Here is a 20,489-nt window from a genome sequence, read left to right as displayed (position 1 = left end):
GTCTCATGCTGGCAGAATGCAGCTGTAGATGGAAAATGGTTACACTCAGACTGCCAGATTCTGCAAATATCCGACGCGGCTGCGTCCATCCGCTCTGCTGCATTATGCAATCTGTGGCTCCGAGCGGTTGTCGTTTGCAGGCAGACCACCTTGCACAATGGCCGATTTGCCCACGTCGAAAACGAAGCCCTTCTGAGTTCAACGCAGCCGCGTTGCATCTTGGCGCCCACCAAAAAGCCGAGCGTGACTCACTTTGGTAGATTCCAGTAAGTGACGGTGTTGGCTGTGCACAGACAGCAGCCTTTGAAATCAGGCCACGACTCTAAATAAAGGGGGGCAGCGCGTGTGTGTTTTCACAGCTCTGCGCAATTTGGGTCAAAATGCACGTCTTTGGCCAAGTACTGCACGGGGACGATGAGTCCAGATGCATCAGGAAGCGGCACAGACGTGTTGTTCACAATCAACGTTTCAACTTCACAGATTGTTTTTCTGATTTTATTCCAAAAAAAAGGACAGTTTTCAACAACTGTAATATCAATGTACAGTATTTGCCATAGTATTTACAAAGTTGTTTTTTTATACAAAAAAGAAAGGAAAACCTCTATGGTTAGTGATTAGTTCGTGCAGCAGGTGGGAAGACCTTGGTAGAAAAATACAGCGCTGGGACTGGAGAGGCGTCAACATGAAAGCAGGGCAAAACTTCCCCCAGCGCGTCACGTGACCACCAGGGTGGTCGTACCAAGACAATGTTATTGCTCCATCCCGCGTAAGACTGGACTCTGGAGTGCGCTACGTCCGTTCCAGGATTAAGTGGTTTCTGGAAATGAATGCAATGTCTCTCGGACAGATAAAGGGGCCCGTTCAGAAACGATAAATAACTTCACAGCCATGCCGGGAACACTGACGTTAGTAGAAAGCAGTAGACACCTCAAATAATTGAGCGGTGCTGCGACGGCCAGCAGCTGCTGGACGAGGGAGGGGAAGCGCTCAGGTTTCTAAGTGGACATCAACAACAGACGTCATGGCTGTCTCCTGTTTGGCTTTGGCTGCTGGAACAGTCGCTGCCACTGCAGGTGGACAGTGGGCGGGTGGGGCCGGGGGTGGGGAGCAGGGGGGAAAGTGCACTAAAACTTTGGAATACACACTGACAGAATCATGCTCGTCTACATCTAGAGAACAGGCTGCATCTGCAATCTTCTTCGAGACGGACCTTTTTTTTTTTTTTTCAAACAGATAAATAATACAATTTGGCTCCTATACGATTCCCTCTTAGCATATGTAGCTTAGCAGCACTTTTCATGACGTGACATTCGTGATCTCAGCTGGGGGGGGTTCCGGGCCGAGCTCCCCGCCACCTTCCACCGCTCGTCCGTATTGCACATACAGTGAGAAGTACGTTGGGCCTGCGAGAAGAGGCGGTGAACAGGTGCGGCGGGTCTCCTCTGAGTGCGTCTCGCGTCTCTCTCCTGCGACAGGGGCTCGGGGGGTCATGCATCGCAGTGTGAGCTCGGTCCAGCTCTGAGTGTCTCCCACTAGGACTTTTGTCAAGGCACACACTGCAAAGGACGCTGTACTTTGACAGAAGATGATAGGTTGAGGAGCACGGCGTGCCTGTGCTCGTGATCTGTGCAAGACATCGCTTTTTCCTGCCTCGGCAACAAGGACAACAAAAGTAAATATACTTTGTTATGAGTCCAGCTCATTAACAAACAGTAGCTTTTTTTGTGCAGATTTACAAAGGGTTTTTTTTTGTGTGTGTTTGTTTAGCGAAACGTTAAACGACGAAAAAAAAAATGGCTACAAATGTATAAATTTAGGTTGGCATTTTCAATTTGACTTTAACATTATTGATGAATTTATTAATTAATTATTATTAAGTATTATAAATGTAAGACATGCCTGGATTAGTAAGAAGAAAATTAACATTTTATCCAAAATGCTAAATGCAAAAATGAATGTAAACTTAGCGTTATCAGGTTCAAATTGGGAAATGTGTTTTAAAAAATAAATTAGTTGGACTTAATTTGGCAGCTCAGAGGGGGAAACTGCACAGTGTGTAGCTGCAGGCGTCACCGTGCAAACAGCCATATCATTGTCATTTTACAACAAACACTGCAACATGACTAACTGATGTCTTGTGCAAGAGACTCTGCATAGAGATTTTGGACTCTTTGACGAGCTGTCGCGCTTTGTGCTTTATAAAAAAAAAAAAAATCAGCAGTCAAGACGACGAGATCAGGAGTGTTCGACGCTGTTCAGCCCCTCCCGTCTTGCCAGTCATATCTCCGATTCTGCCGTCAAAGGCATCGATTCAATGGGCAAAGACTCCATGTTGCACTCCGAGTCAGACGCCGCGCACGTGTTGGCATCCTCGAGCGTGACAATGTCCCCGGCCCTCATGTCCTCCTGCTCCCCGTCCTCCAGCTCCTCCATCTCCACCTTCTCCAGGGCCACCTCGTTCTCGTAGCAGAAGGAGTTGCTGGAACTGGAGTCGTCGGACTTCTTCTCCGCCAGCTCCCTGGCGCTGCATTCGGGCGTGCTGGGCACCTCGTACGTGTTGTCGAAGCGCGAGTAGTCCACTTTGTAGTAGTTCTTCTCCTCGAAGAGCACCGGCTCGAAGCGGTGGCCCCACAGGATCTCGCCGGCCACGTAGGAGCTCCGGCACTGGGTGGTCATGGCGGTGGCCTCCACCATCCCCTCCAGGATCACCACGATCTCAAACTCGGACGCCTGCAGATCCTGCTTGCTCATCTCGTAGAAGGGGCTGTCCTCGTCGATCTCGTGCACGATGGTGATGGGCGACACCAGGAAGATCCGGTCGATGCCGCTGTCGAAGCCCACGTCGATGTCCACCTGATCCAACGGGATGAACTCGCCCTCGGCGGTGGTGCGGGACTTGAGGAGCTGGGCCCTGACGTGGGCCTCCACCAGGTGGCTCTTCCTCAGGTTGCCCACGCGCCACATCAGGCAGAGCTTGCCGTCCCTCATGGCCACTGTGGCGTAGTGGCTGAACACCAGCGTCTCGTTCCTCTTCTTGGGCTTGGCCATCTTGGCCATGACGGCGCCGATGATGAAGGCGTCGATGATGCAGCCCACGATGCTCTGGAAGACCACCATGAAGACGGCGACGGGGCACTCCTCCGTCACGTAGCGGTAGCCATAGCCGATGGTGGTCTGAGTCTCCACCGAGAAGAGGAAGGCCGCCGTGAAGCTGTCCACGTTGGAGACGCACTTCTGAGTCGGACTCTCCAGGTCCCCGTAGGAGAGGGCCACCACCCAGAAGACCAGGCCGAAGAACAGCCAGGAGAGCAGGAAAGACAGGCAAAAGATGAGCAGCATCCAGCGCCAGCGGATGTCCACGCAGGTGGTGAAGATATCGGCCAGGTACCGCTGGCCCTTCTCGCTCATGTTGATAAACTGCACGTTGCAGTGGCCGTCCTTCCTGACGAAGCGGCTCTGGTGCTGGTGCACGCCGTGCGCCTTGCTCGCGTTGCCGTTGCCGTAGCCGTTGGGGACGGCGGCGACGACGGCGGCCAGCTTCATGCCGTCTTCCTCGGAGGACACGATGCTGTAGCGGTGGCTTCGCACGCTCCCCATCGCTTCCGCCTGGGGGGGCCGGGCCAATTCTGCTCTGGATAACAGTCTAAGTTTTTGGTAAAAGCGTTGGAGAAACAGTTTTGAATGATCCCGGGGACGACGTCAGGCAGGAAAACGTGGACAGCAGGGCTGCGGTCCTTCCGGGAGCGGGTGCGTTGGTGGGAAGGTGGTGGGGGAGGGGTGGTGGTGAAACCTCTGGTTCAGGGGCGGGGCCGGTGCCTCTGCGAGCAGGACTTGGGGTCACTCCTCTTTGATTACCGCTTTGGACCTCATCAGTGAAGTGGGCTGTGGAAATGAAAGACAGAGACAGAACGAGTTTTACCGTAATTAGCAGGAACCGGGGCAAAGATCAGTTGTGCGTCACGCAGGAGTGTGTGGTTACACGCCGTCTGAATAATGCATCGCACTCTCAACATTTGCCGCGGCGTGGGCGTACCTGCGGCATTGTGCAGCCAGAAGAGAACAGAAGATGGTGTGTTATGACTCTGTGCGAAGTGTGTAGTGACGAGGTGACACCATTGTAAAATCCATACGCTCCAGTTCGGAGGGGGTTTGTAAGCTCAGTCGATGGGAAGGTGACGACAATTTCAACATTGGGTTTGACAAACGGTGCAACGACCGGAAGTCGTGCACGTACCAAACAAATTCCCCCCAACCGCTAGCACCGCAGCACTAATGAAGCTGGCAGTCACATATCTAATTGAACAACACGGATCGCCAAATTAGAAGAGCTATTGACTGGCTGTGTGTGTGTGTGTGTGTGTGTGTGTGTGTGTGTGTGGCCTGAAAAGTCCATCGGAATGCACCACCACAGGCTACAGACGGCCTGTGTCAGCCTCACATGGCCGGCTAGTGTCAAAATAACCACAGAAAGTCCGCCGGGACCTGCTGCAGCGAGGCCAGCGTGACGAGCGAGGCTCTCCGGGTTTGTTTTCAGTTGGTTTGCTTTATCGTATTCGTCCGTTGTGCAAGACTTCTGTCGACAGGTCATTTGTGTTTGCTTGTGCTGAGCTCGTTCTGAAAACCAGGACGTGCTTCTAAATCGCACGCCCGCCCCACCCCACCCTACCTCCGCACCATCTTTGTTTTTGCCTCAGCCGGTGATGTCACCGCTGTGCCTGATACAGCAACTCATCACGCACACGTATTGACAAACTCCCCATAAATTCACAGCCGCGAGCTCGGCAGACAATTTTGTCAATTTGCTTTATTTCAGTTTTGCGAGACGTAGAATCAAGTGCTTGGTTTTGTGTTTAAAAAATTTAGTTCTGTTCTTTTTTATTCTTTTTACAAGCACAATACGTATCATGTGCAGGCTTGCTGTTAAATTATGTTGTATGGAGTCCCAGTTGTATTTTGTATTTGTTTCTTTGTTTTTTGTGGTTTTGTTTTTAAAAACAAACAAAAGTAAACAAGGTTGAGGTGACTTTTCATTCAATTGAATTAATCAGCGTGCACGTTTTTAACCCAAACAACAAAACAGATGTGACGTTGCTGTCCCAGATGCACAACCTGATCCTCCTCCTTGCTGCTTCAGCACACTCCTCTGGGCTCACTTTTTATACACTTTCATCAGTCCCCTACACACGCACATGCTCTCACACACGCACACACACACACACACACACACACACACACACACACACACACACACACACGCAGGTTGGTACACGGCGACACAGCAAAGCTTTGCAGAGGTTGTTTATTTTGCATGAGTCCCTAATTAGAGTCAACTGCTGAGGCAGATGGAAACTGGTTACATAAAGCTGCTCTATTTATCAGTACACAAATCGATAACTGTGGCCAATCATTCGACTGATGGTGCCAGTTGTAATAAGCTTTTATAACACTGGGAGCCTTACAATAAAAATAAAAAAAGCCTCCTCCTCCTCCTCCTTCGGCAATTACGCAAAGGCCTCGTTTAACTAGGCTATAAAGTTTTGCAGATAATAGAATGTCCGTCCTGCTGGACAGCTGTGGATCCATGAAAAGAAAAAAAGAAATCAGTATCCGTTGTTATTAATAATAATAAGAGAAGGCAAAACAAAACAAATTTCCTTTGCATTACCAGAACATCTTTGAAAACAACTGCATGCCGTCATTTGTGCTTGCAGCTCCAACTTCAGTCAAAAACAAAACAAAACAAACAAACAAACAAACAAAAAAAAACAACAGAAATATTTCCCGCTCTAGTCTAACTTACCTGATGCAGTTTCAATGTTTTTTCTTCCTTTTTCCAGCGCGAACTCTTATTGCACAGAGTCCCGTCGTGCCCGCGCCATCACGCAGCGCCGAGTCCCCTGTCAAATCACGCAGCTCTCCCGTTGCCTCCCCTTTTAGTTTTCCCATCTGGCGCAGCGACTTCGGCCATAACCCTCCGCGGCAATCCTGAGCTCTGATGGGGGTTTTTTTCCCTCGCCAACTCAAAGAGCGAGTTTAGAAAAAAAAAAAAAAAAAAGGAAAGAAAACACGTGCACGTGCCCCGCGGCAGCCAATGGGCTGCCGGAGCGCCTCTTTGAGATGTGTGACGCGGATGGTTTATATTTATCAGCAGGCGGAACCCGACTTTTTTTCTCTCTCTCTCTCTCTCTCTCTCTCTCTCTCTCTCTCTCTCTCTTTCTGTCAAAGGCGGGAAACGAACAACACAAAGACTCAGCATCCGCCTTGTGGGGAAAAGAAAAATCTACAGTAAAAAAAAAAGAAAAAAAAAAAAGTCTAGCATCTTCTTACCTGGACTGTGGTTTGTTTGTCTTCCGCTTGGGCTGCCTCTTCATTAATATCATTCATGTTGTATGAAGGAGCGAGCACAGGGTGAACGCAAGGTGGCAGTGTGGGGCTATTATAGGATAGAGCCAGGCACAGGCGGCACTTAAAAGTAATCATACGCCTGTAAGTCACGTGTTTAACCTGAAGACGCTGAGCTTTGGCAGATTCAGGGGATTTTAATCGTCGTCAGCATGAGGAATACAACATTGCAGTGCAATTGCAAGATGTGCATACATAAAGTTATATATAAATATATTTACAACGAGGTCAACACAGTGGCGCAGTGATTAGCACTGTGGCCTCACAGCAAGAAGGTTGTGGGTTTGATTCCAGGCCTGGGACCTTTCTGCGTGGAGTTTGCATGTTCTCCCTGTGTCTGCATGGCTTCTCTCCGGATTCTCTGGATTCTTCCCACAGTCCAAAAACATGCATGTGAGGTCAATTTGGTACTCTGAATTGTCAGTAGGCCTCTTTGTGAGTGTGAGTGGTTGTCTGTCTTTGTCTCTTTGCCCTATGACACTCACGATAGGTTCCAGCAGACTATTGCAACCCTAAGTTCAGGATATTGAAAATGCATGGATGGATATTTACAGCATACAGGTTCGTCTCCAAAACATTGCATCGCGAGTCAATTGTCCCTGCTGTTTGAGCTACAAACAGGTCTGCTGCATCACCTCCACGGTGACGTCGGGCGCCACCCGCTGGGCGTGTCCGTTTCCCCTGATGGACATAGCCGTCACCGAGGAAGACCGGTCGCTCTGCGCCTGGCGCCCGCTCCTGTCCAACTCCTCGGCGCTGACCATGGGCACGGGCACCCAAATGGTCTCGTTGAACTTGGCGTAGTCAACCTTGTAGCTCTTCTTGCCCACTTTCAACATGTCGTGGAAGCGCTGAGCCCAGCGGATGTCTGCGGGCGTGTAGGAGATTCTGGTCTGGTGAAGCAGGCCCGTGGAGTCGCCAGTGTAGGTGAAAGACACCACCAGCTCAAAGTGGTCATCCAGCAGGTCCTTGGGGCCCAGGTTGTAGAGGGGGCTGCCCGGCTCCAGCTTGTGGATGATTGTGGTTGGTGTGGCCAGGATTATCTCTCGGTTCTGGACGTCCAGGTCCTGGTACGACATCACCACGAACCCCAGAGGCTGTTTCTTGTAGCGGACCAGCGTGGCCTTGATGACGCCCTCCAGGATGTGATTGCCTCGCAAGTCGCCCAGGCGCCACGACAGGCACAGCACGCCGTCCCGCAGGTTGACCACCGCGAATCGGCTGAAGCCCACCGTCTGAGCTCTCTTCCGGGCGGAGGCCATCTTGGCGATGATGATGCCGATGACGATGGTGTCCAGGAGGCAGCTGAATATGTCCTGGATGGTGACCACCACGATGGCCACCATGCAGTTCTCGGTCATGCCCCTCACCCCGTAGCCGATGGTCGCCTGAGTTTCCATAGAGTACATGAAGGCTCCGGTGAAGCCGCGGACTTTGGCCACGCAAAGCTCTTCGTCCGGGTTGTCGGCGTCTCCGTTGACGTGCGCGATCAGCCAGTAGCAAAGGCCGAAGAACAGCCAAGACAGGATGTAGGAGAGGCAGAAGAAAAGGATCACCACCGACCAACGGATCTCCACCAGCGTGGTGAAGATGTCTGCCAGGTAGGGGCTCCAGTTTTTGGAGGGTGTCTGGAAGATCACGGGGAACCTGCCGTCTTTCTGCATGTAGCGCAGCGGCCGGGCCTCGTTCTTTCTGCCCATCGCGTGGATGGTGGTGTGGTTGGTGTCAATGATGACGTGCTCTTCCCTGCTCATCTTGACACCAAGGCTGATGTTTCAGTCCCCTGAAAAACACAACAATGAACACATTTTAGTTTTTAGAACGCTGGGTTGCTCAGATTTTTATTGTCCTTCATCCAACCTAAAAACAGAACCAAGAAGCTACTCCCGCAAGCGACACGTAAATAACCAACAAAACCAACAAAACCAACAAAAACAATGTAGAAACAGACGTTTAGTCCAATGACCTCCATTGACCTTCCACATTTTTCCTCCCTTTTTCTAAACACTGTCTGTGGGCTCTTTAATCACGGATAATGAGATGGATTCATTGGATTGGGGAAGCACTGCATCCAGGGTTTTATTTAGAGTGACAATTTAAAGACAACATGAAAAATGCTAAAGGTGCAGGGCAGCTTTCTCTCATTACATGTGACTGAAATGTAAAGCAGTCTCACGCTTGTTTGCTGAGCAGAACCCTTCATGTCTGAGCAAGCAGTCGAGGTCAACGTTAGCCTCTGGCTATAAGCGGCTAAACCGCTTGAGCAGTATATACCTCATATACCTTGCACCGCAAAATGCGCTTTCAGTCCACAAGGTTTTCCTTATCGGGTCGATTATTTACCAGAAGCTCCACTTCGGTCCAAGTGAGTTGTGCTAAAAGCTAAAGATCGTGAGGTTGACAGTGTAACCAATCTAAACTTCCGCAGGGGGATTAGAAGAGATGTATTTAAATTTGCATATATGATGTATTTGTACTTCTTTGTCAGGTGTAAATCTGTAAAGGAAAAAAAAAAATCACGGAAGCACTTTTTGAATCCGTGTTTTCACTCCGTAAATCGTAAGTAGTTTCTCGCTTAATTAAGCAAAACCTCGACCTCAGTTTGGTGCAGTTATTAAACTGATTTTGTCCTCATCAGGGTAAATAATTGTCCTCTAACAGACCGCCACTAACTGATTCCACCTCTGAGTGTCGCCTCAAGTGTCAAACTTTAACCACCTGACAGCTTTTGTTGCTGACGCACAAACAAAGCCCGCAAGCTTCCTTAAGACTTGATAACTTTTACGCTCTTCCAACATGCAAGGAGCCTGTCTGAGCTTTATCAGGATTATTTATTGCCCCTGAGAACACCATGTAGCCGATGTCAGTCTCGGTTCAAGACCAATAAACTCTAATAAGATAAAATAGGTGCCAAACAATTACGACTTTGTGTCTCAGGTTTGCATAAATTTTGCATTCTTAAAACGGTCATTCCGATTTTTACGAGACGAGTGACATTTCTCTGTTTAATGGAATCCCCCCCCCCCCGTGGGTACACTGTAACTGAGCGAGAACTTAAATATATTCCGTTACTGTCGGGAGGATTGTGTAAATATGCACGGTCACAGCTGAGCAGTGAAGATGTGACTGGCGACAGGTGCGTGTGTCTGCCACTAACAGCAGTCGTCGAGGCTTGAAGACATTTGTGGCTTGATTTTCTCTTTGCAGCGATCGTGGCTCCAAGAGCAGGTCAGAGGAGCCAGTCATGTGGGAAAAGGGTCAGTGGGACTGACCTGCCCAGCCCACGACCTGTGTGACCGACCAGGGGTCAGGAAACAGGTAAGAAAAACTATCCAGAGAAAAGGTGCCGGTTATATCATTTATGAATACAATGGTGGCCATAAAGTGTGAATGAAACTTTTTTTATTTGTCTTTCATTGCACCAAACAAATGTTATGATGAGTTAACTTCAACTGGGTGACTGGCACACAACTATTTCAACTTTATGGGCAGCAGTGGTAGTATATTGCAATTTATAATCATTATACCACAAGGTTTCATTGGCGTATACTCATCACCATCTCTTCTGAATGTTTTTTTTAACATTGCCACACTGTATTTGCATTTCTTTTGCAGAATAAGCTTTTTTTATTATTTTTTTTTAGTAATTCCATACATGTCAAGAGGCTGTTCAGATCGCAATTATGCAGCATTTTGTAAACAAATTTATCAATTTGTGATGAAAAAAATAGTTTTCAAAAAGTTTAAATCTTTCTATGACACTGCGTATGTAACAGTCTGTTCTGACTGAAATGACCTTTTGACTATTTTTATCCACTAACTTTAAGTTGAATCACTCCGACTGGTTCTCCACACCAGTTTGTTGGCACACCAAAAAACACACATCATCAAAAAACAGAAATCTGTGCGCTTCCGAGAGGTTGCCTATCATATGTTTTGATTTTGCACTTACTTGCTGAGAAGTAGTCGGATTGTGTAGGTCAGCCTTCACTGAAGCACATCAGAGGAAGTAAGCTGTGACTGCCGCTGCTTGAGTGTCGGGGGACGTTCTGGCCCTGAAGCAAAGTCCCTCTTGTTCTGATATCACCAGCAATCTCTTCCCACTCTCACCTTATTGGACAATCAGGAAGTATTTATGGCCTATGGAATAACTTAGTCCTTCCTTTGAGGACCAAATGTCCTCCCGCCTGTTTGCCTGTTGATGATGAAATGGAAGTTGGGTAACTTTGATCAAAATGATAAAGGCAGGGAGATATTGATTATTCAAAACACGTCGTCTCCAACCTATTTACATTTGAGTCATTTTCCTTTTTCGAATTTCGGTGACTCATTAGACAGAGTTAACCTTTGCTCAATCAGCCGTCATTGCCACTAGGATTTTTTTTTTTCTCACTTGTCCTCAATTTGGCCCTGATAAGACAAGAGAGATCACAGGCCGCAACCGACGGGACCGGCGGACTTTTACTCACCGTTTATGGCAGTCATCCGAGCTTCCAGTGTGCCTGCAATTAGGTCATCAAGACCTAAACAAGCTTTCTGAAGAAAACGGAACATGATGTTCGCTAACACCTGAAACCGTGCACGTTGTTTTGTTTTTGTGCTCCGGGAAAGATGTGTGAAGACCAAGATAAGAGACATTCCTCTCAGAGATAAGAAGTCTGTCACTTACAGGTAAAAGGAAAATAATAGGACTTCCTCCACATACCATGGCTATAACTGGAAGATGACATAGCACACTGACTGCGTTTTGACTTATTGACTTATGATCCTAAAGCAATTTTCAATGTCTATGAACATCAGCACAGGTGACAGAATAACAGGAGCATCAAAGTACAAACACCAGCAAGAAACAATGGGGTAAAATGTCTTGTGTTGTGTGTGTATGTGTGAGTAGAGCATGTGCTGGTTGTGATGCGGAAGTGCAACTTTACATGGCGAGATCACTTTACGTCTGCATCAGGAAAAGTAAAGTTAGTGACCTCTACACAGTGCTGGCTGAAGTTTAGGCTGCTGGGAGCTCATGGAGGACAAGAAGTCGGGGTTTAATGGGACTGAAGGTGATGGTGGTGGTGGTGGTGGTGGTGGTGGGCGTCAGTTTCAGTCAACTGATGCTTTTTACATGCATCAAACCTGATCCAAGCAACAGCTCAAGTCATAACAATTTAGTTTGCCTGACAAGTTTTATCCTGCTATAAACACATCTGAAATTTACTGCGCAATTATGCTGGATGAATATAGACACAGGCGGGATAAAGAGCTGTTTTCTGCTGTGGGGGGAGAAAACTGTCTGTCTGATTTAAAAGCGTCAAATCTGTTCAGGACTGAATTCAGGCCAGCTGAGGGATGGAATTCATCCATCCTCCGCTAACACTGACTGTTATTGTTGTTGTCAACATCAGTGAGTTTTAAGTGATGAATTTTCCCCCGCAGTTAAAAGAAAATCAAATCACAGCAGCAGGTTGAAAAATAATTATACACTTTTGCATACAGCATATCAGACAAACACCGACATGAACATGACCAGCATGTCTAAATTATATCAAAAATATTATTCCGTACCTGTGTCACCTAACAATATAAATAGCCACAAATAAATAGAAATAGACAAGAATAAAAAGACAACAACAATGCAATGACAACAATGCGAAGCTTTACATTTTAATGAACAGCTTTCAGTCCATTTCATTTCCCTCTTTATTAAAAAAAAAAAATATGCCGTGGGTCAGAGCTCAGTTCCTCGGCACACATATTAAACCAGCAGGAAGTGACCTTCCATAACCTGAGGAGTATTTAAGGCATATTGTTGACAGTAAAACACACTCACACAGACACACACACACACACACGAACCATCACATCCAGAATCCATCATCCAGCTGTCAAAACAGAGTGACTAATGAGGTGACTGTGTGGAGCCCTGGCGCTCTGAAAGCACCTGCGTGAGAGGCCGCCGCTGCCTTTGTGATGCAGGGCGGCGTGGCCGGCCGCCACTGACGCCAAACAGCAGCTGGCGGCAACCCGAGTCTTCATGCAGACAAACACACGGCACAAATAATTCATTTTTCCAAGTGTTTGCACAGGGTTAAACTTTCCCTTAAATTACACATGAGCCAGTGTTGGTGTATTGCTTTTTGTTTTGTTTTTTTTAAATCCGTTCATCATTGTGGTTTGCCTGGTATTGTCTCGTGAGTCGCCCGCACGGTGAATGAGTGGCTGCACAGCACTGTTGAGGCCTATTTAAAGTGTCCTGTCAGGGTGAAGGAGGGAGAGCGGACACGGCTGTCAGTCAAACTGCAGCGCAGCGTCTCAGCCGTGCAGCGATGCAGCCGAAAATGTCAAGACTTGGTATCTGCACAGTCTCGCTGATCTTACTGACAGCAGGTGAGTGCATTTCTTTCTTTTTTTTTGTTGCAAAAACGGTCTGAGAATTCAAATTAATGATCAACTGTATATCTGCACAATTCTCCCTCTAATTTCAGGCTGCATTCAAGGTGAATTGCCCTGTCGAAGTCGCCGCTGCCTGGCGGAAATGCTGATCAAGAAAGAACTTTTCTCTCAGCCACAGTATGAAAAGTGCACCCAGAAGATCAAGGTGCCGTTCATGGAGTACCAAACTCTGTCAGTCGTAAGTGGAACAACCGGATGAGAGGTCACTCTGCCAGACCTGCTGTTCACAAAACTACTCACTGTGTTGCCGTTTCAGTAGTTGCATTTAAAGTCGACACTGAAAACCATTTCATTTGTATATATATATATATATTTTTTTTTAATCTCCCATAATGAAGACATAATTTTTGCTTCAGCTTAGTTCTCAAAAAAGCATTAAGAAGAATCACCGAAAATCTTTTTACTGTTAACAAACACTCATAATGCAAAATTCATAAAACCTTTAGTGTCTTTTACATGTTCTTTAGAGCTGTGACTGTCCTTATTTTAATGGCTTTACCATCCACATTTTGAACGCTATATGCATTTAATTCAAAGATTAAATTTTTAGATTTAATGAATTTAGAAACAATTCCCAGCTCTTAAACTTTGTATAATGTTTGATCTGGCTCTTCTTGCATTAATTATTGTTTTTCCTGAACGTAATTTCATTTTTCTTTTCCATTTCGGAAGGACACGAAGAATCTGCGTCTGAACAGTCGTCTGCAAGCCTCTCTTGTAAGCCCCGCCATCTTCACCATCTTTTACAAATGGCCAAAAAAAAAACAACAACAATATTTTACATGATGTCAAACTCTAGATTTGGAGAGATCTGGATCTGGCCTGGAACACGTCGGAATACAGATACGACGAGGTCGTCCTGCCGGTGAATAAAATCTGGACACCGGAGCTTCATGTGACCAACGGGTCAGTCCTCTTCTCAGCGCTACGAGGTGGAGTCGCGCTCCCCCAGTCGTCCAGCTGAATGACTCTTTTGCGGCCCGTCTAGGATCCAGACGACCATGAAGCATAGCTCCCGTGACCTGCTGGTGGACAGTAACGGCACAGTGAGGCACAATGTGATCATCAGCGCAGCGGTGAACTGCGAGGTCAACCTGTTCAACTACCCCTTCGCTGCTGACGAGTGTCCCGTCGCCATCCAAACCTGGACCAATGACGGTGAGCAGGGCGGAGTGAAGAGTGTAGCGCAATGTTTGTTTTTTTCAGGGGTCATTCTCTTGTTTGGTGTCGGAAAGTTTTGGAAAGCGGCAAAGAAGCGTTGGCAAGTAAGTCAGAACTGATGGGGGAAAGTATGCTCGCAATAAAAGAGTTTCAGCAATAATAAAAGGAAAGATGTGGAAAAAACGGTGGGGAGGACACGATCAGGAATGAGGTTATCAGAGGGACAGCTGTGCCGAATGTTTTGGAGATGACGCTGAGGTTGGAACTAGTGGTTGGGAAGAGAAGGAGGAGAATTCTGAATGGAGTAAAAGAGGATGTCAGCCGGTGTGAGAGGAAAAGATGCAGAGGATTAGAGAGGATGGGTGCAGCTGATTGGCTGTGGCAAAACCTGAAGGGAACCCTTGAAAGAAGTTCTTCTATGCAGTACTAATAAATTATTTTAGAAAACACACACAAAAAAATCAAGATGACCGTCAATGTAAACAAAACTATGTTCAGGCTGTGGCACCGAACTGGAGCTGGGCAATGTGAGAATGGTTGACGGCTCTCATGGAGACTGGCGGACCGTCAGCGTGAGCTGGCAGACACAGAGCAGTGACCGCAACTACATCTGGGTGAGTTCACAGGACACTGGAGATGGAGTCAGACTTTAAAGAGTGGCAAAAGCAAATATAGGTTAATTAAAAAAAAGAAAAGAAAAATAATCTGACTTGTGCACCGGCGCTCCCTTAGGTTTCACTGTCTATCAAATTCCTCAACCCCTTCATCACACTGATGCTGCCCAGTATCCTGATCGTCCTGGCAGACATTATCAGCTTCGCCCTGCCGCTGGGAGGCGGCGAGCGCAACTCCTTCAAGGTCACGCTGGTGCTCAGCTTCACCATGTTCCTCCTCATCCTCAACAACGTGCTGCCCGGAGACAGCCAGTGCAACCCCATCATCCGTCAGTCAGCCACAAACACAGCTGGTGGCCACATGCTCCATTTGAGCCAAGTGTAACCTTGTGTCTGTGCCACAGGAACCCACTTCTGCATCTGTCTGATCTTCCTGGTGGCGAGCATGCTGCTGTCCATGATAGTGACCCGCATGGCCAAAGAAGGAGGAATCATGTTCTGCTGCTGTACCAAAGTGACAGAATTCCAAGCGGAGACAGTGGATGAAGGTGAAAAGCATTATATTTATATATACACGTGTGTGTGCGTGTGCGTGTGCGTGTGTCCAAGCCTTCATCTAAACTAATTGTCATCATCAGTTTCTACAGACGCCAAAGTTGACATCAGCTCCCACGAACAGATTGAGATGCTCCAGAAGGTGGTCAAGTTCCTGGAAGACATGAATGCAAAGGATGCAGAGAATGAGAAACACTACCAGTTTGCCAACAAAGTGGACAAGATTATTGCCTGGTTTTATTTGGTTATTGGCACTGTGTACTTTATCTGCATGATAACTGTGATGGTAAAATACAAGTGTGTTATCAATCACTTTGACTTCTGGTACTAATGGACACTGGTTTTCATGACAATGCCACTATGACACTGAGAAAGCTAAACAGGGCCTTCTTTAACTTCTTATAACCTCATTTTAAGATACTTTTACACAAAGGTTGATCTCTAGTATATCTGGTACATGTGCTTAACTATAAACTTTTAAAGCAAAATAAAGACATTCTTCTGTTATTTGATGTATTTCTGTCCAGTATTGGGTGAGATAATGTGGGCAAAGAAACAATTATTCTTGAACAAAACCTTTTCAGGAATGTGAAATAATACAAGGTAAACAATGGGTTAGGGTTTCGGGGTTCTTCATCCTAATGAGGGTCAAAGGTCAACTTTGTCCGAGAGACGTGGGGACACTTGCTGCTTCATCAGGAGCCACCGAGACACACCCACGCCAACTTTGGGGCTCGTAGCACATGAGGAAAGCCGAAACCCTAACCCTAATTCCAGCAGTAACCCTAACCCTAATTCCAGCCTTATCGCTAACCCTAATGCTATGCAAGTCTTTGAGGGTCAAAGGTCAACTTTGTCCAAGAGACGTGGGGACACTTGCTGCTTCATCAGGGGCCCCCAAGACACACTCACGCCAAATTTGGGGCTTCTAGCGCATGAGGAAACCCGAAACCCTAACCCTAACCCTAACCCTAATTCCAGCCTTATCGCAAACCCTAATGCCATGCAAGTCTATGAGGGTCAAAGGTCAACTTTGTCCAAGAGACGTGGGGACACTTGCTGCTTCATCAGGGGCCCCCAAGACACACTCACGCCAAATTTGGGGCTTCTAGCGCATGAGGAAACCCGAAACCCTAACCCTAATTCCAGCCTTAAGCGTAACCCTAATGCTATGCAAGGCTATGAGGGTCAAAGGTCAACTTTGTCCGAAAGACGTGGGGACACTTGCTGCTTCATCAGGGGCCCCCAAGACACACTCACGCCAAATTTGGGGCTTCTAGCGCATGAGGAAACCCGAAACCCTAACCCTAACCCTAACCCTAATTCCAGCCTTATCGCTAACCCTAATGCTATGCAAGTCTTTGAGGGTCAAAGGTCAACTTTGTCCAAGAGACGTGGGGACACTTGCTGCTTCATCAGGGGCCCCCAAGACACACTCACGCCAAATTTGGGGCTTCTAGCGCATGAGGAAACCCGAAACCCTAACCCTAACCCTAACCCTAATTCCAGCCTTATCGCTAACCCTAATGCTATGCAAGTCTTTGAGGGTCAAAGGTCAACTTTGTCCAAGAGACGTGGGGACACTTGCTGCTTCATCAGGGGCCCCCAAGACACACTCACGCCAAATTTGGGGCTTCTAGCGCATGAGGAAACCCGAAACCCTAACCCTTACCCTAACCCTAATTCCACCCTTATCGCTAACCCTAATGCTATGCAAGTCTTTGAGGGTCAAAGGTCAACTTTGTCCAAGAGACGTGGGGACACTTGCTGCTTCATCAGGGGCCCCCAAGACACACTCACGCCAAATTTGGGGCTTCTAGCGCATGAGGAAACCCGAAACCCTAACCCTAACACTAACCCTAACCCTAACCCTAATTCCAGCCTTATAGCTAACCCTAATGCCATGCAAGTCTATGAGGGTCAAAGGTCAACTTTGTCCAAGAGACGTGGGGACACTTACTGTTTCATCAGGGGCCCCCAAGACACACTCACGCCAAATTTGGGGCTTCTAGCACATGAGGAAACCCGAAACCCTAACCCTAACCCTAACCCTAATTCCAGCCTTATCGCTAACCCTAATGCTATGCAAGTCTTTGATGGTCAAAGGTCAACTTTGTCCAAGAGACGTGGGGACACTTGCTGCTTCATCAGGGGCCCCCAAGACACACTCACGCCAAATTTGGGGCTTCTAGCGCATGAGGAAACCCGAAACCCTAACCCTAACCCTAACCCTAATTCCAGCCTTATCGCTAACCCTAATGCTATGCAAGTCTTTGAGGGTCAAAGGTCAACTTTGTCCAAGAGACGTGGGGACACTTGCTGCTTCATCAGGGGCCCCCAAGACACACTCACGCCAAATTTGGGGCTTCTAGCGCATGAGGAAACCCGAAACCCTAACCCTAACCCTAACCCTAATTCCAGCCTTATCGCTAACCCTAATGCTATGCAAGTCTTTGAGGGTCAAAGGTAAACTTTGTCCAAGAGACGTGGGGACACTTGCTGCTTCACCAGGGGCCCCCAAGACACACTCACGCCAAATTTGGGGCTTCTAGCGCATGAGGAAACCCGAAACCCTAACCCTAACCCTAACCCTAATTCCAGCCTTATCGCTAACCCTAATGCTATGCAAGTCTTTGAGGGTCAAAGGTCAACTTTGTCCAAGAGACGTGGGGACACTTGCTGCTTCATCAGGGGCCCCCAAGACACACTCACGCCAAATTTGGGGCTTCTAGCGCATGAGGAAACCCGAAACCCTAAACCTAACACTAACCCTAACCCTAACCCTAATTCCAGCCTTATCGCTAACCCTAATGCCATGCAAGGCTATGAGGGTCAAAGGTCAACTTTGTCCGAAAGACGTGGGGACACTTGCTGCTTCATCAGGGGCCCCCAAAGACACACTCACGCCAAATTTGGGGCTTCTAGCGCATGAGGAAACCCGAAACCCTAACCCTAACCCTAACCCTAATTCCAGCCTTATCGCTAACCCTAATGCTACGCAAGTCTATGAGGGTCAAAGGTCAACTTTGTCCGAGAGACATGGGGACACTTTCAGGTTCACCAGGAAACCCCAACACACACCCACGTCAAATTTGGGGCTTCTAGCGCATGAGGAAACCCGAAACCCTAACCCTAACCCTAACCCTAATTCCAGCCTTATCGCTAACCCTAATGCTATGCAAGTCTTTGAGGGTCAAAGGTCAACTTTGTCCAAGAGACGTGGGGACACTTGCTGCTTCATCAGGGGCCCCCAAGACACACTCACGCCAAATTTGGGGCTTCTAGCGCATGAGGAAACCCGAAACCCTAACCCTAACCCTAACCCTAACCCTAATTCCAGCCTTATCGCTAACCCTAATGTCTTTGAGGGTCAAAGGTCAACTTTGTCCAAGAGACGTGGGGACACTTGCTGCTTCATCAGGGGCCCCCAAGACACACTCACGCCAAATTTGGGGCTTCTAGCGCATGAGGAAACCCGAAACCCTAACCCTAACCCTAACCCTAATTCCAGCCTTATCGCAAACCCTAATGCCATGCAAGTCTTTGAGGGTCAAAGGTCAACTTTGTCCAAGAGACGTGGGGACACTTGCTGCTTCATCAGGGGCCCCCAAGACACACTCACGCCAAATTTGGGGCTTCTAGCGCATGAGGAAACCCGAAACCCTAACCCTAACCCTAACCCTAATTCCAGCCTTATCGCTAACCCTAATGCTATGCAAGTCTTTGAGGGTCAAAGGTCAACTTTGTCCAAGAGACGTGGGGACACTTGCTGCTTCATCAGGGGCCCCCAAGACACACCCACGTCAAATTTGGGGCTTCTAGCGCATGAGGAAACCCGAAACCCTAACCCTAACCCTAACCCTAATTCCAGCCTTATCGCTAACCCTAATGCTACGCAAGTCTATGAGGGTCAAAGGTCAACTTTGTCCGAGAGACATGGGGACACTTTCAGGTTCACCAGGAAACCCCAACACACACCCACGTCAAATTTGGGGCTTCTAGCGCATGAGGAAACCCGAAACCCTAACCCTAACCCTAACCCTAATTCCAGCCTTATCGCTAACCCTAATGCTATGCAAGTCTTTGAGGGTCAAAGGTCAACTTTGTCCAAGAGACGTGGGGACACTTGCTGCTTCATCAGGGGCCCCCAAGACACACTCACGCCAAATTTGGGGCTTCGAGCGCATGAGGAAACCCGAAACCCTAACCCTAACCCTAACCCTAATTCCAGCCTTATCGCTAACCCTAATGCTATGCAAGTCTTTGATGGTCAAAGGTCAACTTTGTCCAAGAGACGTGGGGACACTTGCTGCTTCATCAGGGGCCCCCAAGACACACTCACGCCAAATTTGGGGCTTCTAGCGCATGAGGAAACCCGAAACCCTAACCCTAACCCTAACCCTAACCCTAACCCTAATTCCAGCCTTATCGCTAACCCTAATGCTATGCAAGTCTTTGAGGGTCAAAGGTCAACTTTGTCCAAGAGACGTGGGGACACTTGCTGCTTCATCAGGGGCCCCCAAGACACACTCACGCCAAATTTGGGGCTTCGAGCGCATGAGGAAACCCGAAACCCTAACCCTAACCCTAACCCTAATTCCAGCCTTATCGCTAACCCTAATGCTATGCAAGTCTTTGATGGTCAAAGGTCAACTTTGTCCAAGAGACGTGGGGACACTTGCTGCTTCATCAGGGGCCCCCAAGACACACTCACGCCAAATTTGGGGCTTCTAGCGCATGAGGAAACCCGAAACCCTAACCCTAACCCTAACCCTAATTCCAGCCTTATCGCTAACCCTAATGTCTTTGAGGGTCAAAGGTCAACTTTGTCCAAGAGACGTGGGGACACTTGCTGCTTCATCAGGGGCCCCCAAGACACACTCACGCCAAATTTGGGGCTTCTAGCGCATGAGGAAACCCGAAACCCTAACCCTAACCCTAACCCTAATTCCAGCCTTATTGCTAACCCTAATGCTATGCAAGTCTTTGAGGGTCAAAGGTCAGCTTTGTCCAAGAGACGTGGGGACACTTGCTGCTTCATCAGAGGCCCCCAAGACACACTCACGCCAAATTTGGGGCTTCTAGCGCATGAGGAAACCCGAAACCCTAACCCTAACCCTAACCCTAATTCCAGCCTTATCGCTAACCCTAATGCTATGCAAGTCTATGAGGGTCAAAGGTCAACTTTGTCCTAGAGACATGGGGACACTTGCAGGTTCATCAGGAAACTCCAATACACACCCACGTCAAATTTGGGGCTTGTAGCGCATGAGGAACCCCGAAACCCAAGCCCTAATTCAAGCCTTAAGC

General features: G+C 48.0%; 3 protein-coding genes across 3 annotated transcripts; 1 reads left to right on the top strand and 2 right to left on the bottom strand.

Annotated features, from left to right (window-relative positions):
• Positions 1 to 481: 481 nt before the first annotated feature.
• Positions 482 to 6,116, bottom strand: LOC142887021 (inward rectifier potassium channel 2-like). Its single transcript, XM_076024336.1, has 2 exons — positions 5,801 to 6,116; positions 482 to 3,882 (listed from the first exon to the last, which is right to left on the bottom strand). The coding sequence occupies exon 2, from the start codon at positions 3,595 to 3,597 to the stop codon at positions 2,278 to 2,280; it is 1,320 nt and encodes a 439-aa protein (XP_075880451.1). The 5' UTR covers positions 3,598 to 3,882; positions 5,801 to 6,116; the 3' UTR covers positions 482 to 2,277.
• A 401-nt stretch (positions 6,117 to 6,517) lies between these two features.
• LOC142887023 (inward rectifier potassium channel 16-like) lies at positions 6,518 to 10,503 on the bottom strand. Its single transcript, XM_076024339.1, has 2 exons — positions 10,355 to 10,503; positions 6,518 to 8,185 (listed from the first exon to the last, which is right to left on the bottom strand). The coding sequence occupies exon 2, from the start codon at positions 8,154 to 8,156 to the stop codon at positions 7,014 to 7,016; it is 1,143 nt and encodes a 380-aa protein (XP_075880454.1). The 5' UTR covers positions 8,157 to 8,185; positions 10,355 to 10,503; the 3' UTR covers positions 6,518 to 7,013.
• A 1,480-nt stretch (positions 10,504 to 11,983) lies between these two features.
• Positions 11,984 to 15,686, top strand: LOC142887022 (5-hydroxytryptamine receptor 3A-like). Its single transcript, XM_076024337.1, has 9 exons — positions 11,984 to 12,783; positions 12,882 to 13,027; positions 13,522 to 13,566; positions 13,649 to 13,755; positions 13,838 to 14,007; positions 14,509 to 14,624; positions 14,743 to 14,953; positions 15,029 to 15,172; positions 15,263 to 15,686. Exons 1-9 carry the CDS (start codon positions 12,723 to 12,725, stop codon positions 15,508 to 15,510), a joined length of 1,248 nt encoding a protein of 415 aa, XP_075880452.1. The 5' UTR covers positions 11,984 to 12,722; the 3' UTR covers positions 15,511 to 15,686.
• The last annotated feature ends 4,803 nt before the right edge of the window (positions 15,687 to 20,489 follow it).

This window comes from Nelusetta ayraudi, unplaced genomic scaffold, assembly GCF_046127955.1.
Source record: "Nelusetta ayraudi isolate G7.1 ecotype Tasmania unplaced genomic scaffold, CSIRO-AGI_Nayr_v1 ptg000016l, whole genome shotgun sequence".
Lineage (NCBI taxonomy): Eukaryota > Metazoa > Chordata > Actinopteri > Tetraodontiformes > Monacanthidae > Nelusetta > Nelusetta ayraudi.
Note: the sequence above shows the minus strand (reverse complement) of the source record. Positions and strands in the feature narration are given on the sequence as shown.